The following is a 14,607-nucleotide window of genomic DNA, read 5'->3' as shown; positions in this document are numbered from 1 at the left end:
TAGGAAAAAAAATATTTTATTTATGAAAAAATGGCGCACACACACACACACACACACACACACACACACACACACACACACACACACACACACACACACACACACACACACACACACACACACACACACACACACACACACACACACACACACACACACACACACACACACACACACACACACACACACACACACACACACACAATCCAGTCAACTCCCGAGTGGACCAGATCTCAACTCTGATGCTCAGCATCCCTGTTCATGTCACATGCTGAATTTGAGAGCTACACTCGTCTTCCAGAAGGATGCGTATCTCCAGAAGACTCAGTCTGAATCTGCCTCTTCTATAGTGACTGATCCGACAACACTAGCCAGCTCTGCTTCGCTCCCCTTCAGCCGCTCCCCTGCACACATACAGAACACAGCTGAGAAAACAGCTCAGAAAGTGTTCAATGCTTTATCAGGCATTAAGCAAAGAAACATGCGTAGAGTACATGCATAATTGGGTCAGTGCAGCCACTAAAGATGACCAATTCCTGTTTTTAGGGAAAAGATTTTAGCCATGGCCTAAATGTTATTTTTAGCAGTGTTGTCACATCCATGTTTTTCATTCCTGGAGGACACTGTGTATGAGAATGTGCTTTATAAATAACATTCATTAAAACGTGGTGGGCTGGTGAAATATCTCGGTCATGGTCAGTTCTGTTTGGCATTGAGAGGGAAACCACACACATGATGTCATCATGAGCAACGAAATCTCAAGGGCTTAGAAAACCACACAGCAATTACCCTTAAAACATGATCGTTACAGTATGCGCTTGCTAGTACTGATTAGGACACATTACTACTGGAGTCTGACTGCTATTTTAGTAAAGTGGCTGACACAGACTACCGCATCAATCTGAAGATTTTATATCATACTTACTGATAAGTTCAGCAATGGCTTTCTGGGTTCTTTTCTCTAGTTTTTCCAGCTTTTTTGCAACATCCCTCTTTAGATCCCTACCAAAAGACAGGGGTTAGTGACAAAGATGTACCAAATAAATAAATACAGAGAGTGTGGATGTTTTAAATTGTTTACCAGTCTGGTTTCCTTGGAGCTAAATTGGCCAGATCCTAAGGGAAAAACACACATCCGTAACAGTCAGTCAGCTAGTCACATGTATTACTTATACCACTTTTCACCATACAATCCGGCAAAGCTCCGCAAATGACCTGTAAACTCCTGCACTGCCGCTATTTCCACCACCAAGCAGGCCATACTGCACTTAAGTACCCAGGCTAAACTGAGTTACTCTTAACACCCGGGTACCATACAAGCTGAGCAGGGATATACGGGTGGAGTTAAAACTAGTGCAGACCATCGAGTGATCAAACAGTCGCGCAGACGACATGATTAATGTCTCTCATAAACCGGTGCTAGTGTAGTGTACCGCCTGTCTGCCAGCATTCCTTGCACTTTTCAAAAGTGTGCGATTTAATGTTTCAGATTCATTTTTATTTATTTACACTCAGTAATGTTTTTTTTTTTTAATCGCTATGTAGCTTGATCTTCCCCATATAAAATCCAGTATCTTCTAGTTGGGGTTTATCTCAAATGGCTTCCTATTCACTTTGTTTGCGCCCTACATGGAGTATAACAGAATGGCGCTTAACATGTTACCTTGTTCCCTCATGAATAGTGTAGAGACATTTGAGATTCAGCCCCATTGCCCGCGTGCAGAGGCACGGTGGCTTAGTGGTTAACAGGTCTGCCTCACAACTCCAGGGTTGGGGGTTTGAAACCCACCTCTGTCCTGTGTGCGCAGAGTTTGCATGTTCTCCCCGTGCTTCGGGGGTTTCCTCCCCCAGTCCAAAGGAATGCGTTGTAAACTGACTGGCATCTCTAAATTATCTAGAGATGCCAGTCTCTAGATAATTCTCACATTTATTTAAATGTGTAAATGGGTGTGTGAGTGAGTGTGTGCAAACGTGCATGGCAATAGGTTGGCACGCCTTGTGCCCCGAGTCCCCTGGCATAGTCCCCACGACCCTGTCTATAATAAGCGATACAGCTGTCATAATTACTGTATGCTCTGCTATTAAAACAAACTCGCTGTTTCCTCGTGCTTCCCTTCACTTTACGAGACAAAAACCCTGCAGTACCATGCATAATATTAAATGACAACTTATTTCATTTCAAAATCGTTTCTTTGAATTTTAAAGTTATATATATATATATATTTTTTTTACTATTCATGCGGCTTAGCCGTTCACCACCGGATTAACTCCAGGGAATCTCGAAACTCTTTATATATTCCTGATTAGATTTATGCAAAGAACAAACGAAATACACTCAGTCAGGATAGAGATGGCATTTGTAGCCGAGCAATGGTGTTCGATGGAGAAGCGCTATTACTCTACATCAGTGGTCATCAACCTTGTTCCTGGAGATCTACCTTCCTGAAGACTTTAGCTCTAACTATAATCGTGTCCACCTGACCATCTAATCATTGCCTTAACAAGTTCTCGATCAGCTACAACCTGTGTGTTAGATTTTGGCTGGAGGCGAAACCTGCTGGAAAGTAGATCTCAAGGAAGAGGGTTGGTGACCACTGCTCTACAGTTACACCAAAGCTCTGACGTTTGCAGGTGTGATCCCACTCACCACTTCCTCTATAACGGGCTCTGGGTTTGCGGCTTCCAGCTGGTCTTTAACTTTATCTTCCACTGCGGGGATAGAAAACCAGAACAGGTCAGACTGCATGCACTCCAACCTACCAGCACTCCTTGTACAAACCTATTCAAAACACCCATTACTCAGAACTCAATAACATGTACTAAACCAAGAACACGGACGGTAACAAACTGAACGCTTAAGATCTTATAGCAACGCTTGCGTTTCCTAAGCTGTAGTTCTGCTGAGAATTTCATGAAGAAGTAATACAACAGTGCACAGCTGAGCATGTAGAAGAGAGCTAATCCTCACCTGATGCAGGTTTAGCTTTGGGAACCTGTCTCTCTTTTAGCTCTTCATCTTCTGGAGTGTAGTTCCTCAGCTTCAGGTCTCTACACACACACACACACACACACACACACACACAAAATTGCATTTTATCTGTATAACTTGAACTAAAAATAAATTAATGTCAATCTGAGACAGTCAATGACCGACCCCAATATATAAATGTAGCCCTTTGGTTCCTCACTTGTACATGAAATAAATAAAAAAGGTGCGGCATTTTTGTTTGTTTGTTCAGTTACACTGACTTGTTCTTCTTCTTACAGGAGAAAATAGACCTCCTCTGAAAGCTTTTCTTGTTAAAAACGGTGCGTTTCCTGTATGATTTACCCTCATACAAAACGCCACTATCTGACAGGCTACAGATAGGTGATTAACACAGACAGGAGTTACACCCAAGCACTAAAAGTGATATCTGAAATCTTGCAGGACTTGTTCATAAATACAGAACTGTCACACAAAACTGGCGTGACTCATAATATCCCCAAGCAGCTTCAATACGACCCATGACCAGTAGGCAGCAGTGCAGGCCAACATCATGATCGGTTCTATTCTAGGCCATGAGACTGGTGCAACCTGGGTAATCTAACCAGGCATGTATACAAAGGCTTCCTTCATTCTCTTCGCACACGCTAATTAGCATGTAGCACCTGTTCTGTGGGCTGCATCTGGGGAGTGCAGTACCCCAGCTGAGATCGAGTCAATACATGCCCAATTATGTCATCTCTTACCTCTTTGCAAATTACAGCTATTTTCTAAACCTCCTGGTAGTCATAAAAGGGCTCTCAGTGAGTGAGCAAACAAGGCAGACACGGAGCTTCATGTCATCACATCTCATACTTCGGGGGATTGAAAGTTCATTTTCGGCGATTTCTCAGCAGCGAGTCTGCAGTGATGTGTGCGGATTCTGTGCTGATTAATAAAAGGACAGGCTACAACTGGGCCTACATTCATCAACCCACACATTAAGAGCGTCGGCACACTGGCGGACCTTTTATGGTAAACCTCTGAGACCAAAATAAGACAACAGCCATCAGACAATGCCAATTTGTCTCAAACATAAAGAGCTATTTTTCAGTGAGACGTCACCCAAAAACTACAGACCCCAAACAAGAGCACTAAAGGAAAAATAAAAATCAGTTAAGTAAGAAAAAGAGACAAAGGACTAGGAACCCCTCCAACTCCCAAGTTTCCTGGAGATACTTCCTGACCACCTGCTAGAACAATACGGCTCTGCTGCCATTCTTCACGTACATGCAGCCGCCAAACAACACAGTGCAACTTGAACGTCAACAGTCGTTTGTCCAGCACGTTCTCCAGAGTTCGACCTGCTAAAAACTTCTAGCCTTTAGGACAGCCCTGTATCTGATTCTGACAGCTTATGTTTTCCAACGTAGTAACATCACACCAAAAATCTAAGCAGGAAAAGAAACTGATTTTGATCATAGAGACGACAGCACAGAAACAACAAAAGCCTGGATTACACATTATGACATGTTCAAACTGCTCAGCTGTAAGCCTGTGTTACATACATAAATGAAGGCCTCGTTAAGGACAACTCCTTTCATTCAAGGAGGATGATTTCAGTTTGCATTTAAAAAAAAAAAAAAAAAAAAAAAATCTGTGCTCTTGCTTAATAATCTGTAACTTCAGCATTGCAGAAGTTTAGAATAAATAATGTGACGAACCTTACCTAGTGCCTCACCCTGTGTTTTTGGCAGCCTACGCAAAAATGCAGTACAATTACACACATACCATAGTCACGCACTGACATCCTCAGTATGCTGGGAAACATGCAACACCTCTACAGAAAACTAAATCAACTAAACTGCCGAGCTGAGGAGAATATGGTACAACTAGTAAGACCGCTGTGTTTCCCCGAGTATGTTCTGGGGTTCATATACAATACTGCGAACACTGATTTCTTCTGTTTAACCATGTCAATACAGTTTATTGCATGTTAAATGCCCACTTGTGCTAGCACCTTTACTACACCATCATATACAACGATGTGAAAAAGTATTTGCTCTCATCCTGATTTCTTCTGTTTTTGTGTATATCTCATACTCAATAATTTCAGAAATTAAAACAAAATCAACCCAAGTCCCTAGTGTCTGATGGTGCCCTGTGATGGGTTCGCACCCCGTCCAGGGTTTCCCCCCGCCTTGTGCCCTGATGTCAGTGGACGTTCGTGGACGTCCACTTTTCGGTTAATCCGCAACAGTTCCAGTGTTTCTGAATTTGTTAATAAGTTTGGCAACTGTGTCCTGTGTCCACTGCATCAGCTTCCCAATCCAGCCACGAGAATGATTTCAATACATTCTTCTTTTGTTAAAGCCATTCTTAAAGGCTATCTAAACATACATACATACATACATACATACATACATACATACACACACACACACATAGATATATCTATATATACACACACATACACATATACATACACACACACACACACACATATACATATATATATATATATATATATACACACGCGCGCGCACACACACAGTTTTATATATATGTACGAAAGTATGAAATTTTAGAAGACATTTTGCTCAAATAAATAAATAATTAATTTTTAAAAATTCAGTGTTATTTTCCTCTATGTATGGAGACTTTTGGGATGACTCGTTTCCATAAATTGTCTGATTTCCTGGTGGTGCAGAGCACAAAGATAATAATTAAACGGAAATTTCACACCCACATTTTTTTGGCAAATCAGCTATTTGAAAAATGCTCTTCTCATTTCATTTCATGTGATACACCTTTTACAAGAACTAAAGCAAATTTAGAACAAGCCAGTTTAGAAGTGTCGGGCAACCTGTTATTTCATGACTGTAACTCATCATGATCTTTTAACGCCATGTAAATGGACCGAATCGCGACCTCAAACCTACAGATTAAAGATGTCATAACTACTGTGCTTACGCCCGCGTTTTCCTAGGGCAGTGGTGCAGTATTTAGAAAACAATGCAGACAGGAGGTATAAGCTGGGAGGTGCTCTTCACCCATCTGTGGGATCATTGTTTTGCAATCGGAGCGCCACTGCAAATTTAATGATGCGTGCTTAGTCACAAGAGACACTCCTTAAAACTTTCCAGCTGAGATAACACCTCAATTATGAATGCCAATAGGACGGCTTATGGCTTTTATGAATTCAGTCACAACAAAAACGCAAAAAGCATTTATTTTCACGAACACCTCGGTCACACATCAACTACGCAGGATGAAGCGTTTCTATACACTGCAAACAAGAATACTGAATAGACTCAAAACAGTACCTTAACACTCTCAGAGAGAGAGGGAGAGAGAACTAAGGTTCTATCAAGTATAAACAATGAGTATAAACAATGGAAAATATCCACTGAAAGCCTTGCCTGAAATAGAGCTGAGAGAAACTGCGGACCCACAGCACTAGCTCGTGTAAACACTGGACGCACACTAGTAATACTCGTCATGTTCTCATGCACAGAAAAGAGTGGGACAGTGAAAACATGCATTTATGGAACTGACTGGACTGTATTTGGTGCAAAAACTGGATGCGTGTTTGGTTTTACCTGTGTCTTTCTTCTGTCTCTACTTCTTCTACTGCTCTCTTGCAATCAGGTTGTCCTACTGCTTGTTCCCTCCCCTATGAAGAAAAACTGGATTAGTGTAACGGCAGATTGAGTGTCATTATATCTGCAAGGAGCCACCCACAATTAGTGAGCGCACTGTAGAGTGAACTATAAAAACATCGTTTAGAACAGCCAGAAAGCTAGAGCAATTATGTCCACTAGATTCATCTTGATAAGTCCCCAGCTAATTTGACTTACGCAGTGTCTATGGATTTGGAAATGTTGCACTGTGGAGGAAGTTGGCTTTGCACGCCACACACAGAGCAAACAGCAATACATTCCACGCTACAGTATAATGTACGTGATTCGGAAAAAGAAAAACCTGACCCGTGTTCCAAAGGCATTTGAAAATCACTTTCAGGTCCGCCAACAGATGATAAAAAGTACTTACACCACAGTGCTGATGATTGGGTTTGATTAATTCTCTGACAGTAGAGCGGGCTGCAATTCAAATCATTTATGCAAATTCAGATGTTCTACTACGTTATTATTTCTATAGTAACAACTCAGTCACATGTAGGGCAAACAATGTAGGCTACATAACCTAAGACTAATAATAAACAAATGATTTGTTATTTAACAAAGAAAGGCATACAATCGTTGCTGTGGGGACGCTTCGTCTTAGATGTTTATTTAACATTTATGGAAGGAGTGTCCAGTGTCAGTGCTTTGTAAGAGGCAGTAGGTCTTTGTGCTTGCACGGACTTAAGCCTCGTCTACACTAGTGCGTTTTTGTTTTAAAACACATAACTTTTGCTACGGTTACGCCTGTCGTCCACACTACTCTGAGACTTTTGGAAATGCCAAAGACCCCGTTTTAGTTTGAAAACTCCGGGCTCGCGTTTCAGTGTAAACAGACCAAAACAAAGACTTTTGAAAAGGAAGGCATGGCTCCGCCCATCATTCACCCCCTGATTGGCTCTTCTGGATCATTGCGTAAGAATAAGAGAGGTCTGAAAAACTTATTATTACTGTAAATAGAAGGGCTGCACGATTATGGCCAAATTGATAATCCCGATTATTTTGATCAATATTGAGATCTCTATTATTTATCACGATTATTAATTGATTTTAGTGACAACATATTTTTATTTTATTTTTTTTTTATTTTTTTTATTGCATCTCCGCCGACGCCGGTCCCAAGCCCGGGTGAAAAAGGAGGAGGGTTGGGCATCAGGCTAGCACCCTGATCCCGTAAAATCTATCTTGCTACGGAAACAACAAGCAAAAACCAGCGAGCCCGCTGGCGAATGCTTGTTGCCCGATGCGCCCCGCTGCGCGGACGGAACTAACTACTACTACTACTATATTTTTATTGCACTTTCACATTTATTAAGTTTTCTCATTCCACAATATAACACACAAGTAGGCATGAGAAAACCTGAGCTGGTCAATGATGACAGAATTTAGGAACATAGTGTGAGCCATGACAAATTAATTTACCTTCTGATAGACTACATTTAATATTTTCAGTTCATTTTACAGACTGAATGAAAAAAAAAACGTTAACCTGTTCCACCTTGTAAACAAATACAATAAACATCGATGTTCAGTGTTTGAAGTCTGCTCCTCTTAAATATATTTAAAGCTGCCCTATTAGGCATTTTCCACGGTCATGGTTCTGGGCTGGAGTCAGTTCTTGAACCATTCTGTGTATATTGTGTATAAATCTGAATAATTTCATATAGGATGTGATTGGGTGAGTTCATTTACCCGTCAGATGCAAAGCATTTTAGTTTAATGGTGTTCATTACTGATGCTCCGATCAGGATTTTTACAGCCGAAACCGATCCAGATGCCAATCTTTTTTGTTTAAACTTTAATCAGGAGGTCTGTCATAAACAGGTAAATGTAAGCTCTCTGCTCATGGTCACTGTTAATTGAGTTAAAATAATAGCAATGAGAAATACTGTTGGTTAATTGATAAATAAACAAGCATAAAACATTTATTTTTAAATATCTTAAACAATAGGAGAGTCCTAATTAAAAGTAGACTAACACAAGCATGATCCATATTAGGAAAAAGGCTAATATCTTTCTAAGGAAATAGCTTAGTAAGCTTAATGTCAAATTGATATTAAATGCAACCCATAGTAATTAAACATTATTTCATTTCTCATTTTATTTATATTTAATGAAGTTATTATATATATTTTTGTATTAAATGATTTATTTACAACTAAGCACATTTTCTGTCTTTACATTTTAGTAGTTTTTTTTGTTTGTTTGTTTATCAGTTTTAGATTGGTTCCCCCAGTACAGTGTCCATGTCTGCTGATAATATTGTGTTTTGGGGGATTAAACCAAAACATGGAGACTGGAGTTGACTTTTCTAGTGATATCTGGCAACCGTGAGTTTAAATTGAGTGAATTAGAGTTAGTGAAGCAGAGCGGCAGTGTTCTGTATGTTTACAGACTGAACAGTTGCTACTCTTGATTATGATTGGTGAGGAATTTTTTAATAAAGAAGTTTGAATTAAACCCACCTTGTAGTGCTAGCATTATTATTAATTTACTCCGCCCGATGCTGTGTCTACACGAGCAGGTGAAAGTTCAGGTCATTTTGCGGAAACAATAAAAGATGGCGGTTTGTGAAACCAGGAAATTGAAGCAGATGTTCAGTGTTACTTGTCATCATAGTGGCTTCTTTGCAATATTTCCACACTTGTTCGGTTGACTGAGGAGATGAAAAGCAGTGTGAAAATAACTGTTGTGTGGTGTAGATGTATTTTGGACTTCCTGTAGTTTTGATTCCGATTATATTATACAACTCCGAACAGGTCACTCGCACCGGTGTGAATAAATATTATATATTATATATAGTCGCACAAAATACTTTTCAGTCGCAAACACGAGTGAAATGGTCACACTGTAGAGCCCTGAGTTTTTCTGCAAAGTTTTTTCCCGTTCGGCATGATGAGGTTTAATGGCCCCGACAACCTCTATAGTGCCATTTAGCATCATGTTAATTTCATGATTTTCCCTCGCGCAAGCGCTGGAGCTCGAAGTGAAGCTGGCAGCTCGAGGGCTAAAATGCTAACTCCGCTTTGGCACGACAAAACGACGTCATCCCTGCGCCGCTCTATGGTGATAGGCTGTAAGTGTAGGAAGCGCTTGATTTGATCTGTAGTGGAGTTTTCTATGAGCGGAGGACGAACTTTAAACGTTAACATCACAGTCTATCATGTTCATTTAATCGTGGGCAGTCAAAATCGTAATCGAGATCGACATGCGATTAATTGTGCAGCCCTAGTAAATAGACAACAGATTTGGTTGAGATGCAAATGTTGAACGTGTGAGTTAAGGCTTCTGGGAAGGTAGGTGGTAGCTCAGTGGTTAAGACGTTGAACTACTGATCGGAAGGTCGCGAGTTCCAATCCCAGCACTCTCCCACTGCTGGGCCCTTGGGCAAGGCCCTTAAAGGCTCTGGTATACTTCGTTTATTTATGCGTACGCTATCGTATGTGCACAGTCGTATGCATAGCCTTTCAAAATATATTTGACATATACATGGTTGACGCATGCGCATTACGACAACTTGCACTACCCGTCCTGACCTACAGGTGTCAGTACAGAGCAGAGAAGCAGGTCTTCTGGTGTGAAGGACGACAACGAAAAAGAATCACAACACCACAAAGAACAATGCTCGGGCAATCTCTCGCCACAATTAGCACCCATATACAAATCCTCTTTAAGGCTAGAATTATACAAATGCGGGTACTTTCTAACCGGCACTTGTTTCCATCTCTACCGTATTTTTCTTCAACTACCTTGAGAATCAACGGCCCTGGGTCACTGCTGCCACCTTGTGGAATAACTAAATAGTGCAAAAGAATTAAATGCACGTGTGACCTGCACGCACAAAGTACATGCTGCTCAAAAATTTTTTAAAAAAATTTTTAAAAAAAATAAATAAATAAAAAAATTTAAAAAAAAACCTCAGGCGCCACACATTATCTACTGATGAGAAATTTGCGTCACGCGTACTGTGCGCTGTTCCTAGCGTACGCGTAAAACGTGAAGCATACTTTCTACTTAACCCTCAACTGCTCAGTTGTATAAATGAGATACATGTAAGTCGCTCTGGATAAGGGCGTCTGCCAAATGCCATAAAAGCAGTATGACGTCCAGACACCTTTCCGATTGTCAAGTGGATCGAATAAGCCTCAAAAATCAGCTCAAATATCCTCGTCGTTATTTTGAGTCATCGTGCATGAACGATATTACAAGGGCGATTACATTCGGTTATTATGTTTGAGAAGCTGCCATGATTCCAGTTATAATACTTTTCTAAATGTACCTTGCAAGAAAGAAAAAGTGTAATTTACCAGTGTAAATGAGGTGCTGAGTCGTTAGCGCTTACTCCAGTCATGGAGTATGTAACCATCTTCAGCACAGGTGGCATGTAACAGACACTGTGGGATGTAGGCACTGACTACCATACATTAAAAAATTAAGTGTATACGGTCATGTGATAACTGTTGTCTTAACACCCAAACTGTCAGTGCGTTTACATGGACAACAGTAGTCCACTATTAACCCAATTAAGACGATACTCTGATTAAGAAACTTCCATGTAAACAGCAATTTTTTATTACCTTAATCCGACTAAAGTCATACTCGAAGTAAACACAAATGGAATTAAGACATGTGGAGTACTCCTGTTTTAGTCACATTATCGACATGTGTCACATTATTAACGTCGTGTGAGTTTTCACCGCATTTTGAGACAGGACACATACACACCCGGCAGTGCTCAACCGTTTTACGGCAAAAAAAGAGAGCATGGCTGCGTCCAAAACCGCGTACTTACCTACTACAGGCTTGTAGTATTAGAAATACATGTATCTCGGCTACTATATAGATGGTAAGAACGCAGTTTGTGACGCAGCCCATGGCTTCAAGCAGTCGTCTATTTGCACATACAGCATGACAAATAATTAACCGCACTTGAAGTGACGTGTGATGTTAATCAAACTATGTTCTATAACATGTAAAACGGGTAGATGAGAGGAGTATTCTAAAAGCGACTCATGTAAACACCTTAATCACAATATTGTCTTACTCAGAGTAAGGTCAATAATTAGATTACTGCTGTCCATGTAAACGTAGTCTGTGTCAACAATATTATCATTTTGTTGCCGAATGAAACCTGACCCATATAATGATGTCACACACATTGTATTGGGAGCTTAAATTTGGACTAGCTGGTCCAGACTGGAATTACTGGAGTCACTTTAACGGCTCAGTCAACTGTAAGTCAGTGTATTACGTACTTCCATTTCAGTCAAAACACCAATATGGGTAATGAATTTGTTATGCAATGTATTGCTCAGCAAGATCTGCTACTCATTCGTTTCAAACAGGTTCAATCAGTTCTGGAAAAGCACATGTAAACTCAACTAGAACAGCCGGACCAGGTTGTCTGAGATAATTGCGTAGTGCCTGAACTGCCTGGAAAGCGCAGAGATATCAAGACTCAAAGAGATCACTACATCAATCGCTGGTTAATGAGAAAGGCAAGAGGAAGAGCTCAGTTCTTTTCACACTGTTAGAAGGTTAGCAATCGAGGCAAACCAGAAAATGCAGCTGAGACACTAAAAGAAGAGAAATTCATTGATTTTAGCAACGAGGTCCAATCCGTCCAACCCAACTAATTCCACAGTAATCAACATATGAAAGAAACATGGCTCAGTTCTGCAGATTTCCTGTTGCACATTTTGTGTTTATGATGCCTTGTGACTAAACGTAGAGCGACAACTGGTTTCACAACCTGGCCAGAAGGTTCTGTTGATTAACCAAAATGCTCAGAATGTCAGAGCTCTGTTATTGAAAGAAATAGGATCGCGTTCTTGAGCTCATGCTTCACTGTTCCCTACTGTCCTTCTCCTTTCCTAAAACACGTGACCATTCATTTCTTTTTCTAGTGCCTGAACAGTGTCCACTACGACAGTGGTTCTCACAAAAGTGGGGTCCAGGGAAGCATAACCAACTTTTTTATTTATTTATTTTATTAATTTAGTTATAGGGGTGAAAAATCACAACCCACTGTTATCAAAGTTAATAATGTAATAAAGAATATCAACTTCCACCTCAGTGGAAAACGTCAGGAATAGGAAACTTTGGCGACTATAACTGTGTCCCTATGTTTGGAGACGTTTTAGACCCCTTTAAAAACTATTTAAGCAGAGAATATCAACTGTCCTGTAATCGCCATGTACACCACAACCGCTGGTCATACGTGTGGAGAGTGCAGGTTCAGTGTTCCAGTAGAACAGCTTTGGGATGAGGCAGAACGGGAGACTCACAGCATGAAAATGCACCTGAAAAATCTGCAGGGATTGCGTGATGTAATCATGTCAACATGGACCACAATCTCAAAGCAATGTTTATAAAATCCATGCCACAAAGAATTCAGGCTATTTTGAGAGCAAAGTGCGACCCAGTATTAATATAGTGTTCCTAATAAAGTGATCCGTGAGTGCGTATGTAATTAATATTAATATGTAATATTATAATAATGTTAACATTTTTATATTAACATTCTACTCTATTCTGTTATAAGTGTTTTCGGAAATCTTTCCCTTTCGTGTAACGTTTTGATATGCAAATGATTATGCAAATTAGCCAACGCGTCATCTGGCAACATCATGCATTAGCTACTTTCCCCTGAAAACGACCTTGGCGACCCTTATTATTTGAAACATTTCAGTCATATTTAATGTAATAAATCTGTTCGTCGAATTTATTTCATGGTAATATAACGTTTAAGAACCCCTGCACTAGGTTAGCACACAGCCGACTACCTAGCAAGCTTACAAGCTAAACATACAAACGTGTTTGCTACTAAAACACACACACACACACACACACACACACACACACACTCACTCACTCACGTTATGAACTTCATCCAAAAAATTAAAAAAAATTTAAGTAAGTAATCACCGAATCTGTTTATTGTGCTAATTAGCTGCTAGCAAGCTAGTAGCCATCCTTTACTGCATTGTACAACGTTTGTTTGCTAGTTAGCTAGCCAGTTAGCATTGAGTGAACCATAGCACTGTATGAAACACCCTGATAAAATTCCTACGTGTGGAATATGATAATAATAATTTTATTGAACTCACATGAAGCTGTCGTTCTCTAAGGGCTTTTAGCTTTTCTTTCCTTTTCAGAGCTTGCGCTTGTAAGGCGCTTATAGCCTGCTGCTCCATGATTATTTCACTGGAATAAAGTTGGCCTGACGTTGCACGTTCGATATTCGCGGACGTGAGGAAATTAAGGGACCGTCTCTAAAGTTACATACGACATTGTTAAACACGTTTCTAACTTCAATAACATTTGAAGGGAATGACTTACAGCCATATAACCAACTGTAAAGTGTTCATGTAGGTGTCAGCTATAATGCACACCTTTGAGATTTTTGTTATTTAACAAAATAAACTATTAAATCATATGTAAAATTGCCATGTATTGTATTACTGCATGGGCTCACACACAGAATATACCATTATTTAAAGCTCAATAGCATTTGAATGGAATGATGTACAGTCACAAAACCAAATGTAAAGTGTTCGACTATCTGTCAGGTATGACGCACACCTTTTAGATTTTTGATATTTAACCCTACAATGCATGAACCAAAAAACCTTCACGAATGCATAAAGGGGGTCAAAATGACCCGTACTGGATTGAATGGTTTTCTTCAAAAAATAGCTGTCCTGTTAATGAAATAATTAAAAGAACTGATGATCCATGAATGTTTTAATATTTCAAACATTTTTATTTTTATTTGTAATCCTCATCCCTCCTTTCTTCTGTACCATCCAGCCTCTATACCGCTTATCCTTCTCAGGGTTACAGGAAACCTGGAGCCTGACAGGGTGCCAATTGTATGAGCCCATGCAGTATTAAAAAAAATACATGGCTAATTTTATATATGATTTAATAGTTTATTTTGTTAAATATCAAAAATCT

The 14,607-nt window shown here is 40.0% G+C and overlaps 1 protein-coding gene across 1 annotated transcript; it reads right to left on the bottom strand.

Annotated features, from left to right (window-relative positions):
* Window positions 1–13,916, bottom strand: ccdc12 (coiled-coil domain containing 12). The gene is made up of 7 exons (XM_017479372.3): window positions 13,758–13,916; window positions 6,568–6,641; window positions 2,969–3,048; window positions 2,648–2,709; window positions 1,082–1,116; window positions 926–1,002; window positions 1–404 (listed from the first exon to the last, which is right to left on the bottom strand). Exons 1-7 carry the CDS (start codon window positions 13,842–13,844, stop codon window positions 325–327), a joined length of 495 nt encoding a protein of 164 aa, XP_017334861.1. The 5' UTR covers window positions 13,845–13,916; the 3' UTR covers window positions 1–324.
* Between the last annotated feature and the right edge of the window lie 691 nt (window positions 13,917–14,607).

This window comes from Ictalurus punctatus, chromosome 1 (assembly GCF_001660625.3).
Source record: "Ictalurus punctatus breed USDA103 chromosome 1, Coco_2.0, whole genome shotgun sequence".
Taxonomy (NCBI): domain Eukaryota; kingdom Metazoa; phylum Chordata; class Actinopteri; order Siluriformes; family Ictaluridae; genus Ictalurus; species Ictalurus punctatus.
Note: the sequence above shows the minus strand (reverse complement) of the source record. Positions and strands in the feature narration are given on the sequence as shown.